We start from the raw sequence: 25,000 nt of genomic DNA, 5'->3' as shown, positions 1-25,000 counted from the left end.
CCTTTTTCAGCTTGTACCAGGCCTGCAGCACCACCGTCCACCGGCGGCGGCGCGGCTGGTCCTGAGCACTGTCCCCCGGAATCCACTTTTGCTGGGCGGTGGCGTCCATGTCCTACGCACGCATGCTCATGCACAATCGCCTACGCGCGCACGCCTTTACACACATACACACGCCTACGTGCACACACGTAAGCCTACACACACACACACAACTATATACACGTACGCACCCAGGAGGAGGGACATGCTTGGGCGGGGGAGCCATTTCTAGAAACAATAACTCTAACCAGTAGAGTCTTGTCGCAACTCGTGATTGCGAAAAACATAATTTGAATTCAAAGTTTCGGAATTCAAATTAGAGTTTTTTTTTTTTTTTTTTTTTTCCTTTTGAACTGTCACCATACCTCTACTGGGGCGCGAGCGAAAACCCACATTATTTCTCTCACGCCATGCCATTGCCCTTTCTGCGCCTGAGTTAAACATATTCACAAAACAACGAGAAAACTAAATGGCACTCCAAATCTGCTTAATCGTTGCCAAAAACAATGAAAAAATATTGTACTTTAAAAGTTAATTTTGTTCACAAAATCTAATTAATTTCAAGACTGAACCTATGCAATAAGGATTAGGCTTTTAAACTGATGGCTTGACTAGAATCAAAGAAATCTTCCAAAACCTACGTTATTTAAAAAGTTTAGAATGTCCGAAAGACAAATATATGTTTGCTTAAGTTCAGCTTTGCCATTAATTTCTTTATTTGCACTTTTATCTCTTCTACTTTTTTTTAACTGCGAAATTGAAAATTTTCATTCAAATTTGGTACTGCTCATTGACGTCGTATGACAAATGTCTAAAATTGAAATAAAAGATGTTGAAAAGTTAAATTATTTTAGAACAATTTCACCATTTTTCCAACTATACTAATTTATTGTAGTACTTTAAATTTATTTGTACCGAATTCCTAGAAAATTGCTTTTACAATCGAAATCTACTCTTATTAACTACGAACAGATTTGAGTTTGATCTTATTATCAGTAAAGATTTATTCCCTAAAACAATTTTTACAACTTATATTCCTAATTTAGGATAACATCTCTACATAGTATAAAATGAAGTCTCCAAAAAGCGTCTGTTTGTGTGAAAGCGCAAAACGCGAGAACTACCCGGTCGAATTCGATGAAATTTTCACAGTATCTTTCTTTCAGCACCGGGAAGGTTTGAAGACCAGTTCGAAAAAAAAAAATCGATGAGTAGTTCTTTTTTTTTTTCAATTTAAGTTCAATTTTCACATAAAATCCCGAATATGGGGGTGAAAAATGTCTTTCACATATTATTATTTCATATCGTTAGAAGGGGCATATGTTTCTTCTACGCAATTTTTCCCAATGGGGTCGTTTCCAAAATTTTAAAATTATTTTTTTCTGAAAGAGCATGCTTAAAAATATAGGATCTAACCATTTTTAAATAATTTGTTCAAGTTTAATATTTTTAAAAAAATTACTTAAATCGGTGCGTTTTCATTGTTTACGTTTCTGTCGTGTGACATCACAAATGATGAAATGCCATTCAGTGTTGCCATTCACGGAGAAAAATATTTAATTCGAATCTTTACTCACGTGTATTGGTGACGATATGGTTGATAGTAAGCGTGGAGCGCAATATTTAATTCGCTTCTTGATTATCATAACTTGGAAACGTGGTAGAAAGATGCGCCAAATTGCATCATTTGTGACGTCATAAAGACCACGCCTTGTTTTCAAAATTGGACATTTTAAAAAATTGATTAAAAAATAGTGGTTGGGAAAATGAAAGTATTTTCTGGGTCCATGTTAATTTTTTTTTTTTTTTTTACTCATTCTATAAATTTCAGTGACTAAAAGTAGTACTTTTGACCGAAGGAAACAACCCCATTCGCTAACTTAATCACAGCAGGGGTTATTTGCGTTTTTAGCTCGAATTTTTTTAGGCTTAGCTGAAATTTAGGCACTACTTCCTCATTAAATCTATCAATAAAAAGAGAAGGAATTGTCCCACAGTTTTCTTTTGACACCATTGGAAAAAGCGGCATTTTTTACTCCAGATCTATTTCGACCTACGGTCGAAAAGTAACTTCTATCTCCAAAGGAAAAAAAAGTTACAAGTTCGAAAAATCTCATCTCCATTCAAGTTCCGATTCCGAGTCACAACTGACTTCAACTGTATTTATGTCGAGGACTGCATACTAAGTGCCTTGCAACCATTATTTTATATACCGATAGATGGCAGCACCATCACCGGATAGAACAGTTAATGAGAATTTAGAACTAGTCCAGGAGCTAATAGCTACCTGGTGCTAGCACCCCCAGAGGTATCGTTTCACTTGGAGGACATTGAGACCACGAGCATATTTAACGTCGCCCAGTCCCCTTTAATGACGACGGTGGATCTTCGACCATCGAGGTTCGAACTCAGGACCTTCCGGCCCCGAATCCGACACTCTACCGATCGGGCTACCACGGCCTCCATTCAAGTTGTTAACCATTTTATATTCTCGTTTCCACGGTTACGCTTTTTGAATCCATTGTTTCTTTCCATCTTTCTCATTTTATAATTTTTTAAACTTATTTTATTTTGTGTTTCTATGGTTATGCTTCTTAAATCCATCTTTCAGATTTTAATTTCTTAAAAGTATTTTAATATCTGTCGTCATTGTTTGGAAGGGAAACTTTGCATGATGTTTTTTTTTTCTTTTGTTTAAGCCTGATTGTTGAATATACGTCACTTGTGACAATTTTTATTTTCAAGGTATATCGGGCAAAGCCGAGCAACGCAGCTAGTGACTGATATATGATTCATTTTTGTTTGCGTAACTATAAACTTGTTTTCATAAATCCTTAACTTTCCTAACTGATATATATATATATATATATATATATATATATATATATATATATATATATATATATATATATATATATATATAACACTGTTTGTTACTCCGTTTACAACTGTTCGTTCACCCTCACAGTGCGGACGAGCTAATATACTAAGCTTTAAGTTACCGCATTTAAGTCAGGGCTAAGGCAGAACTACTACAAGAATGTCCCAAAATCCCGGTTACGGCAACCAGAGACTGCAATTTCGTTCTTGTTATGGACTCATCAGTTTGGAATATTTATAACCTGCCTGAAAGCTTGAAGTAACAACCAAAAGCTCTTACCTTTAACGTACAAGTTGGTCTGCATCGTTGCTTGCAGACTTTCGCATTCGTTGTAAAACTATTTTTAGCTACCAGTTTATAGTTATTTCAACCTAAATGAGAGGAGATCCGCCTCTAGCTCGGTTATGACTGTTCCAGACTGATAAGTTCAAAACAAAGACGAAACTGCAGTCTCTGGATGTGATAACCCGGCTGTCGGTGCATGCTTGAATATTATTAGTGTGCTTTTCTTTATCAGGAAGGCAGCAAAAGCGCTACTAGTCCTGATTCCTTTGTTGGGAGTGACATATATCCTGGTAATTGCCACGCCCACTCATAGGATGGGCGAAGTCATCTTCACCTTCATACAAGCCATTCTGCTCTCTATTCAGGTCAGTATTCCTTCTCAGAAATCGACATCAGGGTAGGGGGTTAACCTCCACCCAGAACCTTTGGTTTCAACACGGTTATCAGTTCTAATATTGCAAAAATTAAAGTAAAATTAGATACAACATCGTTAAATCGCAGAAAATTGCAGATTGCTGCAGACACGTGTTTTGGGTGTTCAAGGAACTTCCCTTTCAAAGCAACGAAGAGTTTGCTTTTGGATGAAGCCACCCGAGAAAACGGATGAGATCACCAAAAAGAAAACATTTTCCTGTAGGCTTATTATTGCTTACAGTTTTCTGAAAATATTAAAATTGCACTCATCTAAACTAAAAATTCATCACAATGCAAATTCAGAAAAAAAAATTATACAGTTCAGACTCTCCTCATTCAGTTCTCCTATGATGCGTACATGGGTAGCGCACCCCAAATTACCAGCCTGGTTGGCACAAGACAACAACAACATGCGTACCTTACTGTCCACCTCTGAGAAGTTGAGCTATGGCCTTGAGCAAGTCCCTTTCTTTCAAGGGAGAGAGTAGGCTCAGAGTTGGGCTACCGTTAAGCCCTTTGACCTTAAGCTTTTTTTCCCTCACACTTATTTCAACAAATGGAATCGTTTAATCGGTCAGGCAATGGAGCTGAATTTGCCAGAGGTGTACAGTACACTCAACGTTTCGTCTTCGTTTTGTTTTATACTCGAAAAATAGAAATATATTTAATAGTTAGTTCTTTTCTCCAAAATAATTCTCATGTGCGTTTCTTTCAGGGCTTCATCGTTGCAGTTTTGTACTGTTTTCTAAATGGTGAGGTAAGAAGATTTTCTTTTATGCAATTAATCAAACATCGTGCTTATGTTATGAGTTGTATTATCTAATATATAAGAATCTTCTGTCGCGGTGTTAGTTATTGAACTCCTCCGAAACGGCTCGACCGATTTTCATGAAACTTTTTATGTGTATTTGGTACGTATGAGAATAGGTCGTAAAGTATATTTCATACCGCTAGGTATTCAAGGTGTCCCTATCCAAAAGTTTTTTTTTTTTTGAAAATCATTGTCAAAACCATTGCTGAAAATCATTGTAAAAGCCTTACTCAAATTAATTACAAACATTTTATTTATGGACAAACAGAAGATGGCAACATTTTTTTTTTTAATCATTGAGAGTTTTTGACGTTTTGCCCTGAGTAACCATAGACTAATAATACGATCTAGTGTTCGCCCAGTGGTCGAAATTCGACCATATTCATAAATGAATATTTGAGAAACTTGTATGAATTTAACTATTTGCAACATTTTTTTTCTACTCTTTCTCATGTTTACTGCACATCCGGAAACATACAGTTTTTATATGCACACACAATACCAAACAGTAATAATTTATTCCAATTTTGCTTTTTGTCTGTTAATCTCAAAATAAATGGATGAAAGGGGATATTTCAGTAATAGGGTCGTTTCCAAGATTTTAAAAGTATTTTTTTCTGAAAGAGCATGGTTAAAACATGGGTTTTAACCATTTTTTAAATAATTTGACAAATATTGATATTTTTTAAGACTTATTTTAATCGGTGCGCAGATTGAAATTCATTTTTACGCTTCTGCGCCTGGCATCAAAAGCGATGAAATGTCATTCACTTATGCCATTAGCGCACATCGCAAATTATCATAACTTGGAAATGCGGTTGACAGCAAAGAGTTAGCATTTAGCGCGACAATGGAGTAGCGCGCCAAAGTACATCACTTGTAACGTCATAAAGACCACGGCTTATTTACAAAATCGGAAATTTAATAAAAAATAACTGTTGGGAAAACAAAAGTTTTTTCTGACTCCACTTTATTTATTTATTTTTTGCTTATTCCATCAATTTCAGTGACTAAAAGTAGTACTTTTGACTGAAGGAAACAACCCTATTGAAAAATTGGTGTGGTCGTCAAATTCTTGGCTTGAATAATTTTAGGATACCATGTTGCTCTGTGTTAACCCTATGCAAATCGATATTTCCTTACTCTTTGTTTACGTATGCAAAGGAAAAACATTTTCCGCGTTGACATTGGAAACAAAAAATTTCACACCAATGGATAAAAATCACCAATTATCCAATTTTTGGAATCTTCCAGTATGAAATGAAGCATAAAAACTCAGTTTATACGTAAAACTTCTGTGTGAACAATATGACTTATAAAACGTCTACTATTATTGAGTAAGTTGCTTCTTCGTCATTAGAAATATAAATTTCCAAGTAACAAATAAATGAACTCTACTCGTGGCAACATATAACTGCCCATTCGAAAACACTGGACGTCGCAATAACACCACAATTTTTAAAAAAGGTCGTCTTTGTGATTTGTTTATGGTTAAGGGCGGGGCATAACTGATGTCACACTTTTCAACATTTTCGACTCTCTCCCACTTTGTCACAAAGTTTCGCACTTCACCATACCCCCTCTTCAATTTGTCACATGTCAAGCTGTTTTTCATAAACTTTCCTATTGAAAAAAGGCTTATTGTCACATTCACCCCATTGTATATCCTTCTTGTCATTTCTTTGCTCTCCCTTGTCACAAACTGTTACTGTGCCGTGAATCCTATCTTTAAGACGGGCTTCATTCGTGGAGAGCCCCTTTTTTATGCTAACCGTATGCAATATATATTTTCCTACTCTTTGTTCATGTACGCAAAGAAAAAATATTTCTCTCGCTGCAATTGGTGCCAAACATTTGACTCCAATAGATGAAGAGCGCCAATTTCCCAATTGTCGAAATCTTCCCGAATGAAATGATGCTGCAAAACTCAGATTATACGTAAAACTTCTGCATGAACACGTTTCTTTTAAAAAGTTTAATATTATTGAGTAAGTCACATTTGACCTCAGCCATTAGAAACATAAAATTTCAAACAGTCAAATGAACGAATCCTACTTTTGCTACATTAAAAATTGTCCATTTTAAAACACTGGACGTCGCAATAACAGTGCAATTTTATATAAAAAATCTTTATGATTTGTTTACTGTTTAGGAGATAGCTGGCTAATGCACTTTTCAAAATTTTTGATCTGTCTCCCCTATGTCACAAAGTATCACACTTCACCATACCCCTTCTTCCCTTTGCCACATGTCACACTGTTTTTCATAAACGTTCTTGTCAAAAAAAATTTTTGAAAAAAAAAATAGATCCGACTTCAAAATTGCTCTAAAAAGTGAAAAATAATTTTATTCTTTAAACACCATCGATAATGCTTTTAAACATAATTTTTGAAGTTGGCGCAAAAACAAAACGTAAAATCCAGTGTAACCATGCTTCGTTCATATTTTTTTCAGAAAAGCATCCAAAGTTACGAACGAAATATTTATAACGTTATTCAAATATGTTGTCATCAATGCATAATTTATGTGATAGTGAAGAAACTGGGCCTGGTTAAATTTATAGTTGTAGTTGAGTTATGACTGTGAATGATTTTATCTATCGTTTTTGCGCCAACTTCAAAAATTATGTTTAAAAGCATTATCGATGGTGTTTAAAGAATAAAATTATTTTTCACTTTTTAGAGCAATTTTGAAGTCGGTTCTATTTTTTTTTTTTTTTTTTTTTTCAAAATTTTTTTATTTCCTTCTTTTTAGTGTAAATGTAGATATTTCAGTAAAAGTAAGAAGTTACCTAGTAAGAAGTTCGGCTCTATATCACTGTATTGCTTTAGAAAAGCCTTTATTCAAAATTATCATTACAATTACTATTAATGTTATATGGCACCAAACTTTTATAACTATGAGTTTCATATTGTCGCGTAGATGAAGATAGCGAAGACAATGTGAAAGCCAAATGAAGCGAATACTCGTTAGTCTCAACTCGAGATCTTTATTCAGAACCACGAATGAACGTTACATCTCCTTATATACAACTTGAGAAAGTGCTGGAACTTCCCAGACTTGGAAAGATACAGAAATTAATAGAACATTCGAGAAAATACGGGAAACAGTAGAAACGAAATTCTAGTAAAATTCATTCCCTAGTCGGGATTTGAACCCGGGTCGTTCGTGTTGGAGGCGAGAATTCTACCACTGAGCCACCGTTATCCACGGATGAAAAGTGCGAACTTCGCTCCAATATCATTTTAATCATTTAATAGGGAAATTGCATAAAATGTACTGTTTTTTGCTCATTACTTTTTTTCTAAAGAACAAATATGGTCAAACAAAGTAATGGGACCTAAGTTGAGCCATCCCCTATCCATTAAAAAAAGAATCATCAAAATCGGTTCACTAGGTGAGACGCTATGAGTGGACAAAAAAAAAAAAAAAAAAAAAAAACATACATACGGTATGAACTGATAACCGCCTCCTTTTTGAAGTCGGTTAAAAAAGGCTTGATGTCCCATTCTCCATATTGTATGTCCCTCTTGTCATTTCTTTCCTCCCCTTGTCACGAATGGTTACAATTTAATAAACCCCACCTTAAAGAGGGACTTCATTCACAGTCAGCTCCTTGCAAATAGACATTTCTCTCCTCTTTTTTCACGAATGCAAAAGAAAAATTTTTCTCGCGCTGGCATTGGTGCCAAAAATTTGACACCAATGGATAAAGTTCGCCAATTTCACAATTATGGAAGTCTTCCTGAGTGAAATGATCTCGCAAAACTCATTTAATACGTAATACTTCTGCACAAAAAATATTCTTTGTGAAAGTAGGCATGACCTTTGCCGTTAGAAATACAAAGTTTTCAACAGTCAAATGAAAGAACTCAACTCGCTGAAACATAATCAAAATGAAAATATTTTAATTGCTCGTACTTACTCAAAAAGCCTCAATAATAAAAACAAATGCAATAATTTAATTTCTTTACGTTCAAGCGCGAAATGGCAACACATAATATTCCAGCAATTTCTTCACGCTAAGTCGAGTGAAAAATCAAATAAAAATGAATTTTCGCTAACTTTTAAGTGCTTCTAGCTCTTTTTCTAGTCATCGTAGCGAATTTCAGTTTTTGAGCCGTAAACGAGGGGGGGGGGGGAACGTTTTAAGAAGTATTTTTTACGATATTTCCAACCATACCAAACTCGAAGCACTAAAATGCATTTTTCGTGTAGAAAAAGCGGTTTGAAAAATGAATTAAAACTTAATGTTTCACGCTTCCAACAATGAATTTCAACAATGGAAAGGAGATAAAATTGAAATTTTTGAGTTTCGCTAACTAAAAAACGCTTATAACTTTTTTTCTAGTGGTTTTAGGTTATTGGACCTTGGGCGCACTGACAATTTCTTCGTTAGGAGTATTTTTTAAAGACCTTTCCAACCATATCAAATTCGAAAAAAATGGACCATCCGTTCGCGTAGAAAGAGCTCTTTAGGACGAAAATGCGTTTTTTATTAATATCTCCGTTAAGTAGCATTCGATTTCAAAAATTTTTGTTGATGACACTAAAACTCGGCAATGGCTACTGAACAAAAAAAGAATGAAGGAAATCGGTTCACAAACAGAAGAGAAATCGGTACCGAAAGAAAACGGCTTGCGTATTAATATATAAAGATTGTGCATTTTCTTTATTCAATTTCAATAACTCTCTAAGCAATTAAAGATGCAAGTGCCCAAAAAGAATCGGCAAACGGTAAGGTTTTTACCTACAATTTCAATTTAAGATACCGATTAGTACATTTTTGCGTAAACGCAAAACGTTTACGCCATTACGTTTACGCCAACGCTGAAGTAGCAGTTCCGAATAAAATAAAAGTTACTGATAACTGTGATCAAAAACTAATTACAAATGTCAAAATAATGCAAAACAAAAAGAAAAAAAGTTCAATCTCTGCACCTGGAAAAAAAATCATAATAAAAACACATTACGTCTTAAAATACATGTCGAGTGCCAAACTATAGATAATGTTGCCATCTAGCAACCATGCTACCAAAGTTTTCGCCAAGCCTCCCACCAGTCACATGATGTATCCATGAACCAATTTTTTCATCAGCTAGTCAGGAATGGTTCCACTGAATAATAGTTGCCATAGATATAGTTACAGTTATTATTTTAAGTTACATTAAGCATTAAAAATGGAGTACGTGAACACGAACTTATGGAACGAACTATATAAAACCCGTCAATTGAACTGTCTTATAAAGAAATAGGCGAACACATTTTGGTCACTATCTGCGTATTTTTTTAAAAATTATTTGCAGGTCATGAAATTAAAAGAAAGAAAAAAACCGTCTTGTTTCTACTTACAACTGTATATTAGGCAATTTTTTTTTATGTTTTACAAAAGCTTGTTGCACATTCTGTTCCCCATATCCGCAGCTTCAAAACGAAGGAAATGTATTTCCACGTTTAGAAACGTAATCCAAACACTAAAAAGTTAAATTATTCAAAAATTTTTAATTTGTAAATTTAACTCAAATCTTGCTCCTAAATACAATTCTTAGTCCCCGTTTCAGCAGCAAAATGAAATACATTTTTAAGTGAACCCAACCTTAAGCATGCAACATAAAGCTATCTATATGGGAAATAGGTAATTTTCACATGCATTTAAAGTACTTGATCGCCTGCCCTTCTGACTTATTGATCGTGATACAGAACTTAAGTCTTACTGGAGGTTTTAATTTCTTGAAGTTTAAAGAATATGTATTGCGATTAGTGGTTATATGTGAGATACAAATTGTTTCACTTTATCCCTCCACTGTAAACAGAGTTGCTTCTATAACACTGATACGTATCCATTTTTATCTTACACCATTTTTTCAATGACGGTTGAATTACTTAGTGGTAGTTACAAACACTAATATTTTTCGATTGTTTACAATAAAAGTTATCGAACTGAGAGTCTTGGAATTGGAAATGGAGCTTTGCTCAACTAATTTTACGATGAAGACTAAAAAGAAAAAACTTTATAATGTGGTGTAATATTTCATCATGCCCATTTCAGTAGCAATCTCTTAGTGTCAAAAGTTGCATCATACCCGCTAACTGGTTTAAAATTATTGCTAGTCAGCGAAGATGCTCCATCAGGAGTACTATTGCTTCGAGCGTTAAAGTAACATAAAATTTTAAACGATTAAGAAATTTGTTTACATAAAAATGCAGTTAATGCATTTTAAAAGTTTAAATTTAAATTAATATTTCTTTGCATTTTTTAAAACTTTAAACTTTTACCCTTCTAAAACTTTTAATTCCGCCGTATTACATTTCCGTGTGGTTTCGGGTCTAAAGGTGCACAGTCTTTTATTTCACCACACATTAGCAATCCTAGTATGGTAGTTTATGTACATGTAATGAACCCCATGACTATCCCCCTCCCCCTTGAAAGATAAATTCAATCTTCACTACTATGCACAAAAATGATTATTTTGCAATCCATTAGCCCTATTAGTACTTTTACCCCTTTTTCTTTGATAACCTGGAGCGATTTCGGTGAAACTTAGGTGAACCGAATTAGGTAAATCATGGAATAGTATAAATAACATATACATATTGATTTGTTTAAGGATAATACAATATTAAATTAAATTTCCGTTGCAAGGATTTCCGTTGTCGTTTTAATATACGTTTAGTATTCTAATGCTAAAACTGTTGAAGATTGTACTTCGATAATTGAATGCATTTTTAATACCTATCTCATTTTGGTATTTTCTGTGCTGGTTATGCAGTAAATACAGATCAAAATTTCGTTTATTGTTACGGTATTATTACTTGAAAACTTATAAGCAAAATGCGAAGCAAATTGATGAAGAACCGACGGTGTTTCAATGCATCCCTATGTCTTTTCCGGGTGCAATTTAAAAACTACTGAAAAACAGCATTTCTTTTTCGTTCGGCTTTCTTTCCAAACATGCTTTACGCTTGTCGCTAATCGACATTAACGGCCATGGTTGAGGATACTTTTTGTGTTGATTGCATTTAAAATATCTCCTGGTGGTTATATGTTGCTAACCATTTTCATTTCCTTTGAACCAAGGTTCACAAATTTATCGATTACAGTTAAATTTTGAAGAAACTTCATCTAGGGCAGTTTTTTACGGGCTTTTCATGTAGACATAATTCATAACTATACAAAAATTCGATCGTGCAGAAAAGAGCAATTTTATGACTCAAAATATGAAATTAGACCTCTTTGGGTGTTTTTAAAATTCCAAAAACCCGCCTATATGAATTTCTGAGCAACAATTTACCTTTGTGCCAAATTTGGAAGAAATCCGACGAAAACTGTGGATTTGTATAAGGAACATACACACATACCCACAAACGTACATCCATTTTTATACACATAGATGTGAGTAACTTTAGTTTTGAAGACCAATCTCGCGTTCAAATAGACTAGTGTTTAACACTCCGTCGGGCGCAATATGTTGTAGAACATGATCGGGCGCATTGAGCCTGGGAAGCACACTTTGATCTACTGGTCTTTTCTACGCATGTTCACATTTTCTTACGAAAAAATTGTCAACTACAAACACCAAAGAAGAGAAATAAAAGTTTTCCATGATTTTCGAATGTAACATAAGTTTATTTGAGAAAATGAATATACATTGATTGAAGCTATTGAGGTGGCGTGGCTAACTAAAGAATTCGAGCTGTGCCTAATAGATCAGTTGCGCCCGACGGAGTGTTAATTCAGGATTCGGTGGGTTGTCAGTTACGTTAGGTAGTAGTTTATAGGAGGCCACTACTTCAAAAGGCTGTTAAAAATTAAGAGATCGTATATAATTACTTAGGTATTTAAAATAATTTATCGTATAGTAATAAAAATCAGTGTTTGTTTTATAACTGAGTGTTTAGTTTAGTTGATTTTTGTACTGGAATTGTAAAATAAGTTTCATTTCTAGGTTTGGGTAGGAAATAGTATGCAAGTGTAATCAGTTATTTTTTTCTTTTTAGTGGTGTAAAATATAAAATAAGTACGTAGGATAGAGTATGTGGTACATGACGTTGAAGCCCTTCTTACGTGCATTTGAGTAAGAATGCACTAGTCATTAAAAAACAACAGAAATCGCTTTAGTTTTAAAATTGTAAGTTGTAAATTTGTCCGTTTTAAAAACGCAACATTGTAAATTGAACTTTATATTTCACAACAATACATGTCGCACAACCCTCAATAGAGCTTTCATAGATTTAGGAAAAAAGAACTTTGCGAAGGGTCGAGTATGCGTAGTTCTCAGCAGAGTCAAAACGTGAAGGAATGACTATCTGATTTATAACTCTCTAAACTTTTAACTAAACCTCACGATGATCGCGTATTAGCAGAAATGCAACAATTGACATATCTCGTTTCTGAAAAAAGTAGGCTGGATTCAGTATTTAGTTCGAACCATTTAAATGTTTACGGTTTCCCAAGTTACAAATAAATTGTAAATTGTAACAGTGTAAAATTTGTACATTTTAACATTGTAACATTTTAAACATTGTAACATTTTAAATTGTAATTTATGTTTCACAACAATACGTGTCATGTAAATCGCGATAAAAGTCGCATGTTTCTTCACATGGCCCTATAGATTTGTGTGCCGTTGTCCCCTACTGTGTGCCGTTGTCCAATCTCTCCGTATATAGGATCTCTAAACAGGGGTTCCCTGTAGCGCCCTCTTTGTTGCCATGAGGTTCAGCGATTGTCACGGCCTATAAGTTCTAGCATACAAACTTGCAGTATTTAGAGCACATTAAGAGGTTAAGCGCAAGCGTACCTGCAGTTGAGTTCAAAATGCGCAATTGCCGTTTAAAGTTTTGCGCCGCTATGTATTTGATTCAACTGGTACAACTTTTTCTGAATTTTTTAAAAATATTTTCCATTTGCAAATGATTATAAAACATTACATTTATGTGAAATATGTGACAAAGAACCACCTGGTGACCGTTACTCCATTTTGATAAAAATAACAGATAAGACTTTTGTGCTTAGCACTGCAGCATAAGCTATTCTCTTTTCATGCGCACAATGTTTATATCACGACAAAAGTGAATACAATTGTTGTTACAATATGTAATACCAACATACGGACCTAAATCTTGTTTGATTCCGTCTGTTACTTCTTAAGATGTAGCAGTCACGCATAACTGAGAAAATGTTCGATTTCTCCATCTCTCTCTCGGAGGAATTCGCACCAAAACTAATAGGCACCAATTCATATGGGGGCATATGTATCGAATTTTGCTCGGTTTTATGCAGTTGTTTTGCTTAGAGCGGCCCACAGTGGTTCAAAACGACGAAAAAGCGGAAAAAATTCAATAACTTTGAACATTCTCAATAATGCTTTGGAAAATTGTTAAAATTGTTGCATGGTAATATTTATCTTCATGCTTGCTGATCGTATACACTGCGAAACCCCGATTTTACGTCCCTCGAATCTACGTTTTCCCCACATTTTACGTTTTTTATCATCAGGTCTCAGTTTTTCCGCACACTAATAATATTAATTTAACCCGGATGGAAAGTTTTGTTTATGAATTCCCCGCATTTTACGTTTTTCCTTGGTAGTTAAAAAAAAGAGAAAAAATGTTTTAAAACTAAGAAAAGTGTTTCCCTCTGTGCGTTTTTAATCATAATCCACTCTGTTGAAAGTTAATCCATGAAAACAGAAACGCTTCTGCTCCATCCGTAGCTGACCTTATGGACTTTTCGGCCGCCAATGAAGATGAACAAGAAGAGGAAACACAACTTGTCTCTTCTTTCAATACTGCATTTAAGAGCATAATAATAGTGAAAGACTATTTTCTTTATCATAAAGACCAGGAAAAAAACTTTGCAAAGTGTTCCAATCCTGGAAGATGCTGTATTTACGTTGGATTCAATAACTCATTATTACTGACTATTTTCAACCTAAACATCCGAATTCATTACTTAATGTGTTAGAATAATCTAAACTGGTGTGTACAATAATGTTCTTTTCGTAAAATATCGCATTTTTACATTTTATAAGCGTCATCGTAGCAACCTTTATTACTATTTTTGTTTCCTTATCTGATTTTTGCTTTTTATACATTTCCCGTATTTTACGTTTTCCCATATTTTATGTTTTTGGATTTGAATTGCCGTTTCTCCATATTTTATGTATTTTATGTTTGATTTAGGCCTCTGAGAAACGTGAATAGGTTTCTGTTGTTAAAATTCATTTCTGTTTTTAGTGAAAAATATAAATTAAATCAGTCGTATGCCACACGCAAGGTTTATTTATTGCAATTGATACCCTCGAACAATATTTTCTGACAATGCTGACAAACTGAGAACAGCTTTATACCAGAATGATTTCGAAAAGGAAATCAGAAATTTCAAACGTTTAATGATTTTCTAATTTCATTGTTTTATGAACAATGTTATGAAAATAATGGTTATTTAACTTTTTATATAGAATTCTCAATGAGTTTAAAAAATTTCTTTCTCATATGTACCTTCTTTAAAGCCAAACGGGTCCGAAAATTGTTATTTTCAGGTTGCCACTGCATTGCATGTAGAATGATGCTCCTTATTAAGTCATAACAACGTAAATCTGTTTTTAAAAAATCCTCTATATTTATTGATAAATGTTTCAAAAGCCCCAACTTTCGGAAACAGTAAACAAACGTTTTTAGGCTCTCCTGCAAAGTAGTGAAACTGTGATATACGTTAGTCTGGAGCATTTTAAATTTGATGACCATTTTCTTTGATAAAAAAAAAAACAATTTATCCCCGTCATACCGTTACAAGTTATTTTCTAACTTACTATATTGGTATTAGTAAATAGCGAAGATCAAACAAAAACATCTGCCACGACTGCAGTCGCAGGTGGTCGCAGCTAAAATGTTGTTGTTTATTTACAGGAAGGATTAAACTATTGATATATGCAAATTTTAGCCCACCGGAAGCCGCCGATAAAAGTTTATTCCACAATACATTCATTATATTTTTAAGAAAATAATAATTTTTTATTTCAGGTAGTTTTCAATTTTGATGAATTTTTAATTTTTAACTGCAATGTAATATGCATCCTATAAGTGAAAAACCAATCAGAAATGACTTTTATTAAATTTTTGTCCCCCTCTTTGAACGAATGAATTAAAACTGAAGTATAAGGCGTACGTCCGAAAAAAGTAAAAACATAATTGTTCAACAATCTCGGCTTATTTTTGTAAAAACGATTTTTTTTTTTTCAAAAAATCTTATGGAGTAAGTAACTACAACTCAAGGGCTAAGTATTTACGGCATGAAATATTTTTTATCTTAAAACTTAAAATGGCTATTTTTTCCGCCCTTGAACCACTGTGCGGCCCTCAAAAACCAATCTCATGCATACACACAGACAGACACATATAGTTTCCAAAAATGGCCAAATTAAACCAACACAGGTCAAAACGTGCAAATTCGCCGAAATTCGAAAGTTTTCACAATACAATACTTTCTTCTCAGACAATTCAATGTTACACCAAAAAAATAAAAAAGGTAAAACCTAACGGCAAACGTTTTATTGGTGACAAGCTTCATCGATATAATGGTGCCTTTGGTGGTTACAGTTTGTAAGAGCAACATTTTATTGGTAAAACTTATCACTTATAAGTTTTCAGCTAAACTTTGCTATCTTTAACCAATTTCTTGATGAAAAATTGAACTCTTTTTTAAAATTGTGATAAGATAAATCATATCAAACCTTTGGATAACAAATTATTTCTTTATTCAGGTTCAAAACTCGGTAAGACACCGCCTAGAGCGCTGGAAAATTCACCGAGCTGTTGGCAGGGGACACCACCAACCTCTGAACAGTCAAGCTTCTTCGCAAGGCGAAAAGTTCTACCGAAACAGAGGCATCAGGAACAGTTCCATCAGTTTCGCCACTTCTACCTCACTCATCAACTTCCAGTCAGTCAGAACGCCCTCAGTCAACAAACTGGACAGTTGCACTCCGCTTCAAGCGACCGAATCCACGAAAGATGATGCAGTCTGAACTGTCCACAAAGGATACTGCTACCATCCGTCGTAATTAAGCTTTAGCCACTTCCGTGAACGGAAAGCTATTCCTCCCGACGGACATATTCCATCTTAGTGAAAAATGTTTGCAGCATATTGTAACTGCAGTGACCATTAGTATATGATTCAAAACCCCTACAAAAGAATAAGAAAGCTCTGAAGACATCTGGAGAAAGAAATGCATTAGGGTTTGAATGAAGCAAACTGTACTTTCATTAGAGTTTACCGATATTACTCGTTAAAAGTGAAACAACAAAAACGAAAAAGAGTTTCGAAAAGGATTTTCCTTACGTACAACGTACCGCTTGACCAAAAAGGGACCTAAAACTTTTCTATTTGAACTCGTAGATAGTTTTTCGCGAAATCGGCTGTGCTTTGAATATTCTGAAAGTGGTGAAATTCGAAGACTGTCATTTGATGGATATATACAGCATCAATTAAACTGCATTTTGAAGGAATAAACTTTAAATTTAAGAGTGATTGATCTAATGATCAGAATAACTTTCCTTCAACGGATCTAAAGTGACTGAATCAAAGTTGAGACATTGCGATATTTGCTTTTGGAGTGACAACAAAAAACACGATGCTTTTAAATGTTCTTAAGTGTAATAGCAGCAAAAAACGAAGCGAGCTGATAAAAAATTTCACCTAATAAAAAGATAAAAACTTAACCGGTAGTGCATCTGAACTTTATACAATGTATTGAGAAAGCAATGTTCCGTAAGTTACATGTAGTGTCGCTTTTGAAAATGAAAATCTAGAAATTAAATTTAACATTGTGTTTGTTTAACTTTGTATCAAAAACTTTTTAAATGCCGTCTCCTTCAACAAAGCAGCAACATAAATTTTCTGGTGCATACCATTTCATTAAACTTTATAACAGTACATCTAAAATATCTTAGAATCATGTTTTAGTTGTAGGTCGCTTATTTATTCATCTTGACTGCGATTATGATGTCGTGTTATTATATTTAAATAACTTGAACGCACTAATTTCAGCAACTGCTTTATTTTCAGTACCGATCAAAACATCGTAGCATTCGAACCCGAACCAAAACTTCTCTGGCGTTGCCAATTACAAACGAATGACTTATAAATTGGTTCGATTATTGATATTCGATTACAATTCGATAATAAAATACAAGTATACATGAAATAGCAATAATAAGGTAATCTTATACATATAAAATCTGAGTATCTATCTATCTATGTCCAAGCTTCTTCTCCCGAACGACAGTGAACTGACCATCGAACCAGGTATCGATGGATTCGTCATCTTCCCGTCTTCATGTTTGGCTATTTAACATAATCCTCCGATAATAATTAGCGGAGATATCCATTAAAAATTATTAATTATGACTCTTAGATTTCAAAATAAAATCCATATTTTTCGAAGGCTTTCCTCCATTCAAATTATTATTCAGTGCTTCAACTCAACTTTCCGGATGAACGCTTTTATTAAAATTTACAGCATGAAGAAAATCATTGAAAAGAAACATCTGCTGCAATTTTTTTTCTCGAATATAAAGAAATAAAATTAGGCTTTTGTTTTAAGGCTTTTCCTGTAATCAGGGTGTTTAAGTTGTTTACTTTTCGATTATTTTGCCGTAATCTGCAGCAAAATTTTGCTGTTTTTTTTTTTTTTTTTTTTTTTTGTTCAAGCCTGATTGTTAAATACGCGTCACATGACATAACTTTCATTTTCGAGGAGGACCGTGCACGTCGAAAAGTAAATGAGTGATTTACAAGTTATTTGAGTTCTTTGAGGGTTTGTACCTGGAAAACGGATTGATGTAATTCTTGTACGACCATGTGGATGGAATCCATCCAAATATTTATCTGAGTGGTATGTTGCATTAATAAACACCCGGGCAACGCCGGGTAGTAGACTATTTTATGTAAAAAGCGGATTGTTATTGTGCATAAATATTTCCGATATAGTCTATCAGATGTAATTCAGTTTAACGTGAGTAAAGATTATAGTTGATAATGCATATATTTTCCCCTTTTGTGCTGACTGAAAATGTACTCATAACTTGTATCATTGATAACGATTATTAACGTTGATGAGGTGTTTTGGCAAAAATATGTTTTACTGGTGTTTTGCAAACCTTGCTTTACGCGCATTTATTTATTCCTTAACGCGTTAGAAACTAGTGTCAGTGTACTACAAAAGCATCAACTGGACTGCTCTTACATTTTTTAGGTAGCCCGTGCAACGCCGGGCACGCAGCTAGTAAACATTTAAAATTAGAAGGTAGGGTAGACCGACCAGTGAGTGAACACCACCCAGTGAATGAACAGCGCGTCATTTTTTTAAAAAAAATAAGCTTCCAAAATTTTTTTTCTAAATAAATTCACTACAAAAGTGTTCTTTATTGATATTCTAAGTTATCTGACACCTGATTAGTTACTTTGGATACGTATTTTTTTCCTGAAAAAAATTTGAAAGTTTTACTGCTGTGAATCGTTCTTTTTCTCTTTTAAAATAATAAGGCTGGTTTCGTGCAAGCAATTATTTTGATGAATATTATTTTTATTGATAAATTTTATTTTTTAACTTTACGAAAGAAAAATTTAGTATACATATTTAGGCTATGGATTTAAGTTGTTTCAGTCAATGCAGAATGCGTAGATTTTCAGGTAGAGGGGTGTTCAGTCACTGGGTTCGAAAAATTGCGAAAACCCAGTGAATGAACAATGGCAAAATTTCTTTTGATTTAAAAAAAAATTTGAAGTTTCTTTGAGATATTTTAATTTTCTTACTTATTTGTAATGCAGATAGTTTTATATGCTTATTTATTTATGTACCAGTGGTACCCGCACGGCTTTGCCCGTAATAGAAAAATTAAAAGGTCTTTTGGTTCGCCTGTATATTTACAAATAATGTGTGGTAAATTTTATCGCCAATTGGCTTGTACTCATGTTACGGTTCCACGTTATGATAATTTCGAATCTCGCCAATTGGCTTGTACTCATGTTACGGTTCCACGTTATGATAATTTCGTATCTCGCCAATTGGCTTGTGCCCATGTTACGGTTCCACGTTATGATAATTTCGTAATTTACTCGTCCATCTTATGATATTTTTGTTCTTAAAATTGGAATAGAAAAAGAACCGCATCGAATTTTCGAAAAATCGCTTCGAGGTGCACACCCCCATGCTACAAACTAACTTTGTGCCAAATTTCATGAAAATCGGCCGAACGGTCTAGGCGCTATGCGCGTCACTGAGATCCTGACAGACAGAGAGACTTTCAGCTTTATTATTAGAAAAGATTTCATTATATATTTTATAATTTCTTTATTTTTGTCTTTGTAAACAATGCACTTTTTACTGAGTTTTATCTTTTATCTATCTATATCTCTATCTGTATATTAACCTACCTACCTACATCTATCTTTCTATATCTTTATCTCTCTTGATAGATAGACAGATAGATAGAGAGAAATAGAAATATATATACAAAGAGAGAGAATAGATAGGTAGATATGTATGTATGTTTGTATATAGATAGATAATTAGATAGAGGAAGATATAGAGATAGATATATAAAAAATAAGAGGTAAATAGATATATAGGTAGATAAATATCGAGATAGAATAGGTAGGTAGATAGATAGATCGATAGATTTATTGATAGATAAATAGATAGGTAGTGGTTAACAGATAGATAGGTAGATAGAGAGACTAATATAGAGATAGATAGCTAGGTAGAGAGACTGATATAGAGATAGATAGTAGGTAGATATATAGACAGGTAGATAGACCGATAGATATAGATTGGTGGATAGAGATAGATAGGTAGACAGACAGGTAAAAAAGCAGGTAGATAGATAGATAAATAGATTGATTAGGAGGAACGGTAATAGATTGGTAGATATTTAGATGTACAGACAGATAAATAGGTAGCTAGTTAGGTAGATAGACAGATAAGTAGATAGATGTATAGATAAGTATATAGATAAGTAGATAAGTAGATAAATAAGTAGATAGATAGATCGAAAGATAAATAAGTAGATAGATTGATCGATAGATAAGTATATCGATCGATAAGTAGATAAATAGATCGATAGATAAGTATATAGATAGATCGATAGATAAGTATATAGATAGATAAGTAGATAGATAGATAGAAAAATAGATGAGTACATTGATAAATAGGTAAATAGACATAGAGATAGATAGATACGATATATAAATAGATAGATAAGTAGATAGATAGATAGAAAAATATATAATTACATTGATAAATAGGTAAATAGACATAGAGATAGATAGATACGATACATAAATAGATAGCTAGATATATAGATATAGATAGTTATATATAAATAGATAGATAGATATAGTAGTTATATAGATAGATAGATAATTCTCAAAGAAACTTAGTTTCTTTTTGAATCAAAATTTATCATGTTCATTCACTGGACCAATTTGTGTTCATTTACTGGTTCGAGGTGTTCATTCACTGGGTCTTTGGGCCATTTTTTCTTTAAACACTTAAAAAAGTCGGAAGCGGAACCATTTACGTTCCCACGATTTTTTACAGATATTTACATAGATCAATTAAAATGTTTTAGCTATCACAATCTGTATAGTATAGAATTTAAAATTACTAGGATTTTTAAAAAATGAAATAGTGCTTAACTGTTCATTCACTGGTCGGTCTACCCTATTAACTTTATAAATTTAGGAAATATATAATACTTATGAAAATTAAAATAATTCCCATTTTTATATTTCTGTGCCGCCACACTACTCCCCCACCAGTAACCAAGTTACGTTACACGAGTGAGAAGTAGGAGCGGATATCCTTAATAATATATTTGATGTAGAAAATAAGATATAATATAACATGGAATTCAATCAATTAAAATATTACAGGAACACATGACATGTTACATATAGTCTTTAAATCGGACAAGTAAGCGAATAGTTCTGCCAGTTCGAGAATGTTTTTCAGGAGGTGGCTCGCTAGTAGTCACTGTCATTGGTGTTTCTGGTTGTTGTAACTCGGCACGATTCAACTGTGGTGAAGTATGTCCGGTGATCAAAGGTTTGTCCATGTCAGATAACAGATAGGCTGGCTTTAAACGATCAATAGATACATTCACAGTTTTACCTCGAATGAGAAGTGAAAAGTATTTATCCATGCGATGTTGTACAGGAAATGGTCCATCCTATGGCGGTTCTAATGGTTTCCGGACCCTATCTACACGTTCAAATACATGCGAACAGCTTTGTAAATCCTTGTGCACAAAGATGTGTTTGTTGGTATTGCGCCCGATGGATCTAGGTCGCACGGTTTCCATGTGCTTCTGAAGGTTCTTAGCAAAATTTTCCGACGCAATTTGGGTCGTAGGTTCGTTAAAGAACTCTTCGAGGAGCCGAAGAGCTTCTCCATACGCAATTTGAGCTATGGAATGGTTCGTGTCCTCTTGAACAGCAGTACGTAATCCTAAAAGGACCGTTGGTAAGGCATCCGTCCATGAGACATTGTTATGGGCTTTTAACGCCGTTTTGAAGGTTCTATGTAATCGTTCCACTTTTCTATTGCATGCAGGATGGTACGCCGTTGTGTGACACAATTTAATACCACAGATTTTTGATACTGCGTGTAAGGTTTCTGAACGAAACTGCTTTCCTCGGTCGGTAATTAGTTTCTTTGGCGTCCCAAATCGAGCAATCCAGTTACTATAAAAAGCTTTGGCTACAGTTTCAGCAGAGATGTTTTCTAAGGGTACGACTTCCATCCAATTGGAAAATCTGTCTATACACGTCAGGCAGTAAATATTCCCAGATGGAGGAAGTGGCCTAATGAGGTCAATATGGACCACCAAAAATCTTTCCGGAGGTATGTCGTATTCACGTAGTTTAGATCGAGTATGGCGATGGATTTTAGATTTTTGACATTGGAGACGGGTTTGAGTCCATACTCGAATGTCTTTGTTGATATTCGGCCATATGAATTTAGAAGTAATTAATTTTACAGTAGCCTTTATTCCTGGATGCGAGAGACTATGGAACTGATGAAAAATTTGCTTGCGAAAATTTTTAGGAATGTACGGTCGAATATTTTGAGTAGATATATCACACCACAAGGATTTTCCTGAAGGTTGCGGATATCGCTTAAATTCTAAGAAAGTACTGGCTTGCAATGTCTTCATTTCATCATCATTTTGTGCGTCTGCTATTTTATCATAATCAATAGGAGTAATTTCATTAACTCTTGATAATGTATCAGCCACAGTATTTTCCCTGCCTTTTACATATAGGATATCTGTTGAAAACTGAGAAATGTACTGAAGTTGACAGGCTTGTCTAGGTGCAGCTTTATCTAATTTTTGATTGAACGAATAAGTTAAGTGTTTGTGATCAGTATGAATGGCGAGTGTTCGACCTTCAATATAATGTTTAAAATGTTTGATTGAAAGATAGATGTCAAGTAATTCGTGGTCGTATCTTAATATATAAAAATCAATGTCCTGAGATAACATACATATATATATATATATATATATATATATCAACACACAGCCAATACCGCTGAAGTCTCAGACTTGAAATTTGGCAGGCATGTCCACATGATTACGAAAGTATCCACTAAGAAAGGATTTTTCGAAATATCAATTAGTTCAGGAGAAATTAATTAAAACCCTTTAATTTCTGTGAAATTAAAACCTGTCATTGAAATTTAAATCCCTTATTTTCGGAGGCTTTCCTCCATTCAAATCATTATTCAGTACTTCATCTCAACTTTTGGTCGATAGCGAATTCGCAACTCCAATAATCAATAGAGGCGCTGCAGCCACTGTCTAGTGGCGAATGAAAAAGGTAAAACAAACGCACGCCGTAACTTATAACTTGCTTTGACGCTTAGTGAATGACAGTAATTTTTCATCGTGTTTGTGGGAAGCTTTCTTTTCTATTCTTCTGAAATTACATTACACCACAAACTGTCTAAAGCCTGTAATTTACCCCAAAGAAAACACGTGGAATGGAATGTTTTACCTTTTTCTTTAGTATTATTAATCACCGTAAGGTAGCGTATTCGAGCTGTGGAGTTGCGAATTTTGAATTTGATATTGTTTTTATTTCTCACGTGATTCTTCGAGGCTTTTCTCAAGTCAAATAATAATGTTTCTGTCTTTTGCTTTAATTTTTTCAAAACTAGAAAGAAAGTTTTTAAGAACGTCATCACAGGCGGACTATCCTTTTGAATTTAGAAGAGTGCAGTTTCCTGTAAAAGTTTGCTTTGCAATAACCGTTAATAAGTCACAAGGACAGACATTAAACGTAGCAGGGATCAATTTAAGAGAAGACGTTTTTTCACACGGCCAATTTTATGTGTCTCCAAAGTCAGTTCATCAAGCAACTTAATAATTTTAGCACCAGAAAAAAAAAAAAAAACTAACATTGTTGTATACAAAGAAGTTCTTGCTTAAACATAGGTATAACAATAAAATGTGGATGGCCTGTGTTAGCAAAGATAATCAATACTTTAAAAGGATCGTTAATAACAGTTAAAGATCGGTTAAGGACAAGGGCATATATATAAGCAGTCCAGGGGCCCCGGGATCCTCCCAAAATTAGAAAAAATTATAGGTAATAAGTAATTATTATAGGGGATTTTCGAAACTAGGTGCACCAAGCACTGTTAACACCTGCTAATTCCATTACCCGAGCAATGCCGGGTACGGGAATGCTAGTGTACTATAATTTTGTTGAGCTGCATTTAATTTTTTTGAGTAGAAAGCTATTGGTTTCCAAGATTGCTGTTCATATTGTTGTAAAACCGCGCCAATTGCCCTATTCGAAGCATCTGAAAGTACTGACAGAGGTAAATCGGGATTGGGAAACGACAAGGACGCAACGTTGGCAAGGTTTTGTTTGCATTGTTCAAACTGTGATTTATCCTCGACTGTCCAGCCAATTTTTCTTTTTTCTTTCCTCCTTGCACCTTTAAGGTAGACGTGTAATAAAGTTTGGTATTTTGCAGCATCTTTAAGGTATCGGCGATAGAAATTGATCAGTCCTAGAAAGGTTCTAAGGTCATAAATAGTTTCAGGCCGGTTATAATTAAGAATGGCTTGCACTCTATCTGGTAGAGGACGGGAACCTTCGGATGTAACTAGGTAGCCCAAAAATTCCATTTGTTTAACAGCAAAAACAGATTTTGAAAGGTTTATGCGTAAACCAAAAGAATTTAGTCTATCCAACACTAGCTTAAGATGTTGTTCATGTTCTTCTGAATTCCTAGATGTCACAAGTATATCGTCTAAGTACGGGAACACAAAATCTAAACCTCGGAGGACATTATGAATAAAACGTTGAAAGGTCGATGGGGCGTTTTTTAAGCCGAAACTCATAACGTTAAATTCGTACAACCCGAAAGGAGTGATGATAGCAGTTTAACATTTGTCCTCTTCTTGTATCGGAATTTGAAAATAAGCCTTATATAGATCAATTTTGGAGAATATTGTCTTCTCTTTTAGAATATGATTGAAATCTTCAA

At 34.1% G+C, this 25,000-nt stretch overlaps 2 protein-coding genes across 2 annotated transcripts in view; one reads left to right on the top strand and one right to left on the bottom strand.

Moving 5' to 3' along the window:
• Window positions 1-17,298, top strand: part of LOC129227696 (diuretic hormone receptor-like) — a 93,960-nt gene extending 76,662 nt beyond the window's left edge. The window contains exons 4-6 of the mRNA XM_054862292.1: window positions 3,438-3,570; window positions 4,335-4,376; window positions 16,196-17,298. Of these exons, the coding sequence (XP_054718267.1) occupies window positions 3,438-3,570; window positions 4,335-4,376; window positions 16,196-16,459 (439 nt within the window). The 3' untranslated portion in view covers window positions 16,460-17,298. The remainder of the gene's footprint in view (window positions 1-3,437; window positions 3,571-4,334; window positions 4,377-16,195) is intronic.
• A 4,085-nt stretch (window positions 17,299-21,383) lies between these two features.
• The window catches only part of LOC129228461 (diuretic hormone receptor-like), a 28,106-nt gene continuing 24,489 nt past the window's right edge, over window positions 21,384-25,000 (bottom strand). Inside the window, exon 7 of the mRNA XM_054863142.1 lies at window positions 21,384-21,568. Coding sequence (XP_054719117.1) covers window positions 21,384-21,568 — 185 coding nt within the window. The remainder of the gene's footprint in view (window positions 21,569-25,000) is intronic.

Source organism: Uloborus diversus, chromosome 8 (genome assembly GCF_026930045.1).
Source record: "Uloborus diversus isolate 005 chromosome 8, Udiv.v.3.1, whole genome shotgun sequence".
Classification (NCBI taxonomy): Eukaryota; Metazoa; Arthropoda; class Arachnida; order Araneae; family Uloboridae; genus Uloborus; species Uloborus diversus.
Note: the sequence above shows the minus strand (reverse complement) of the source record. Positions and strands in the feature narration are given on the sequence as shown.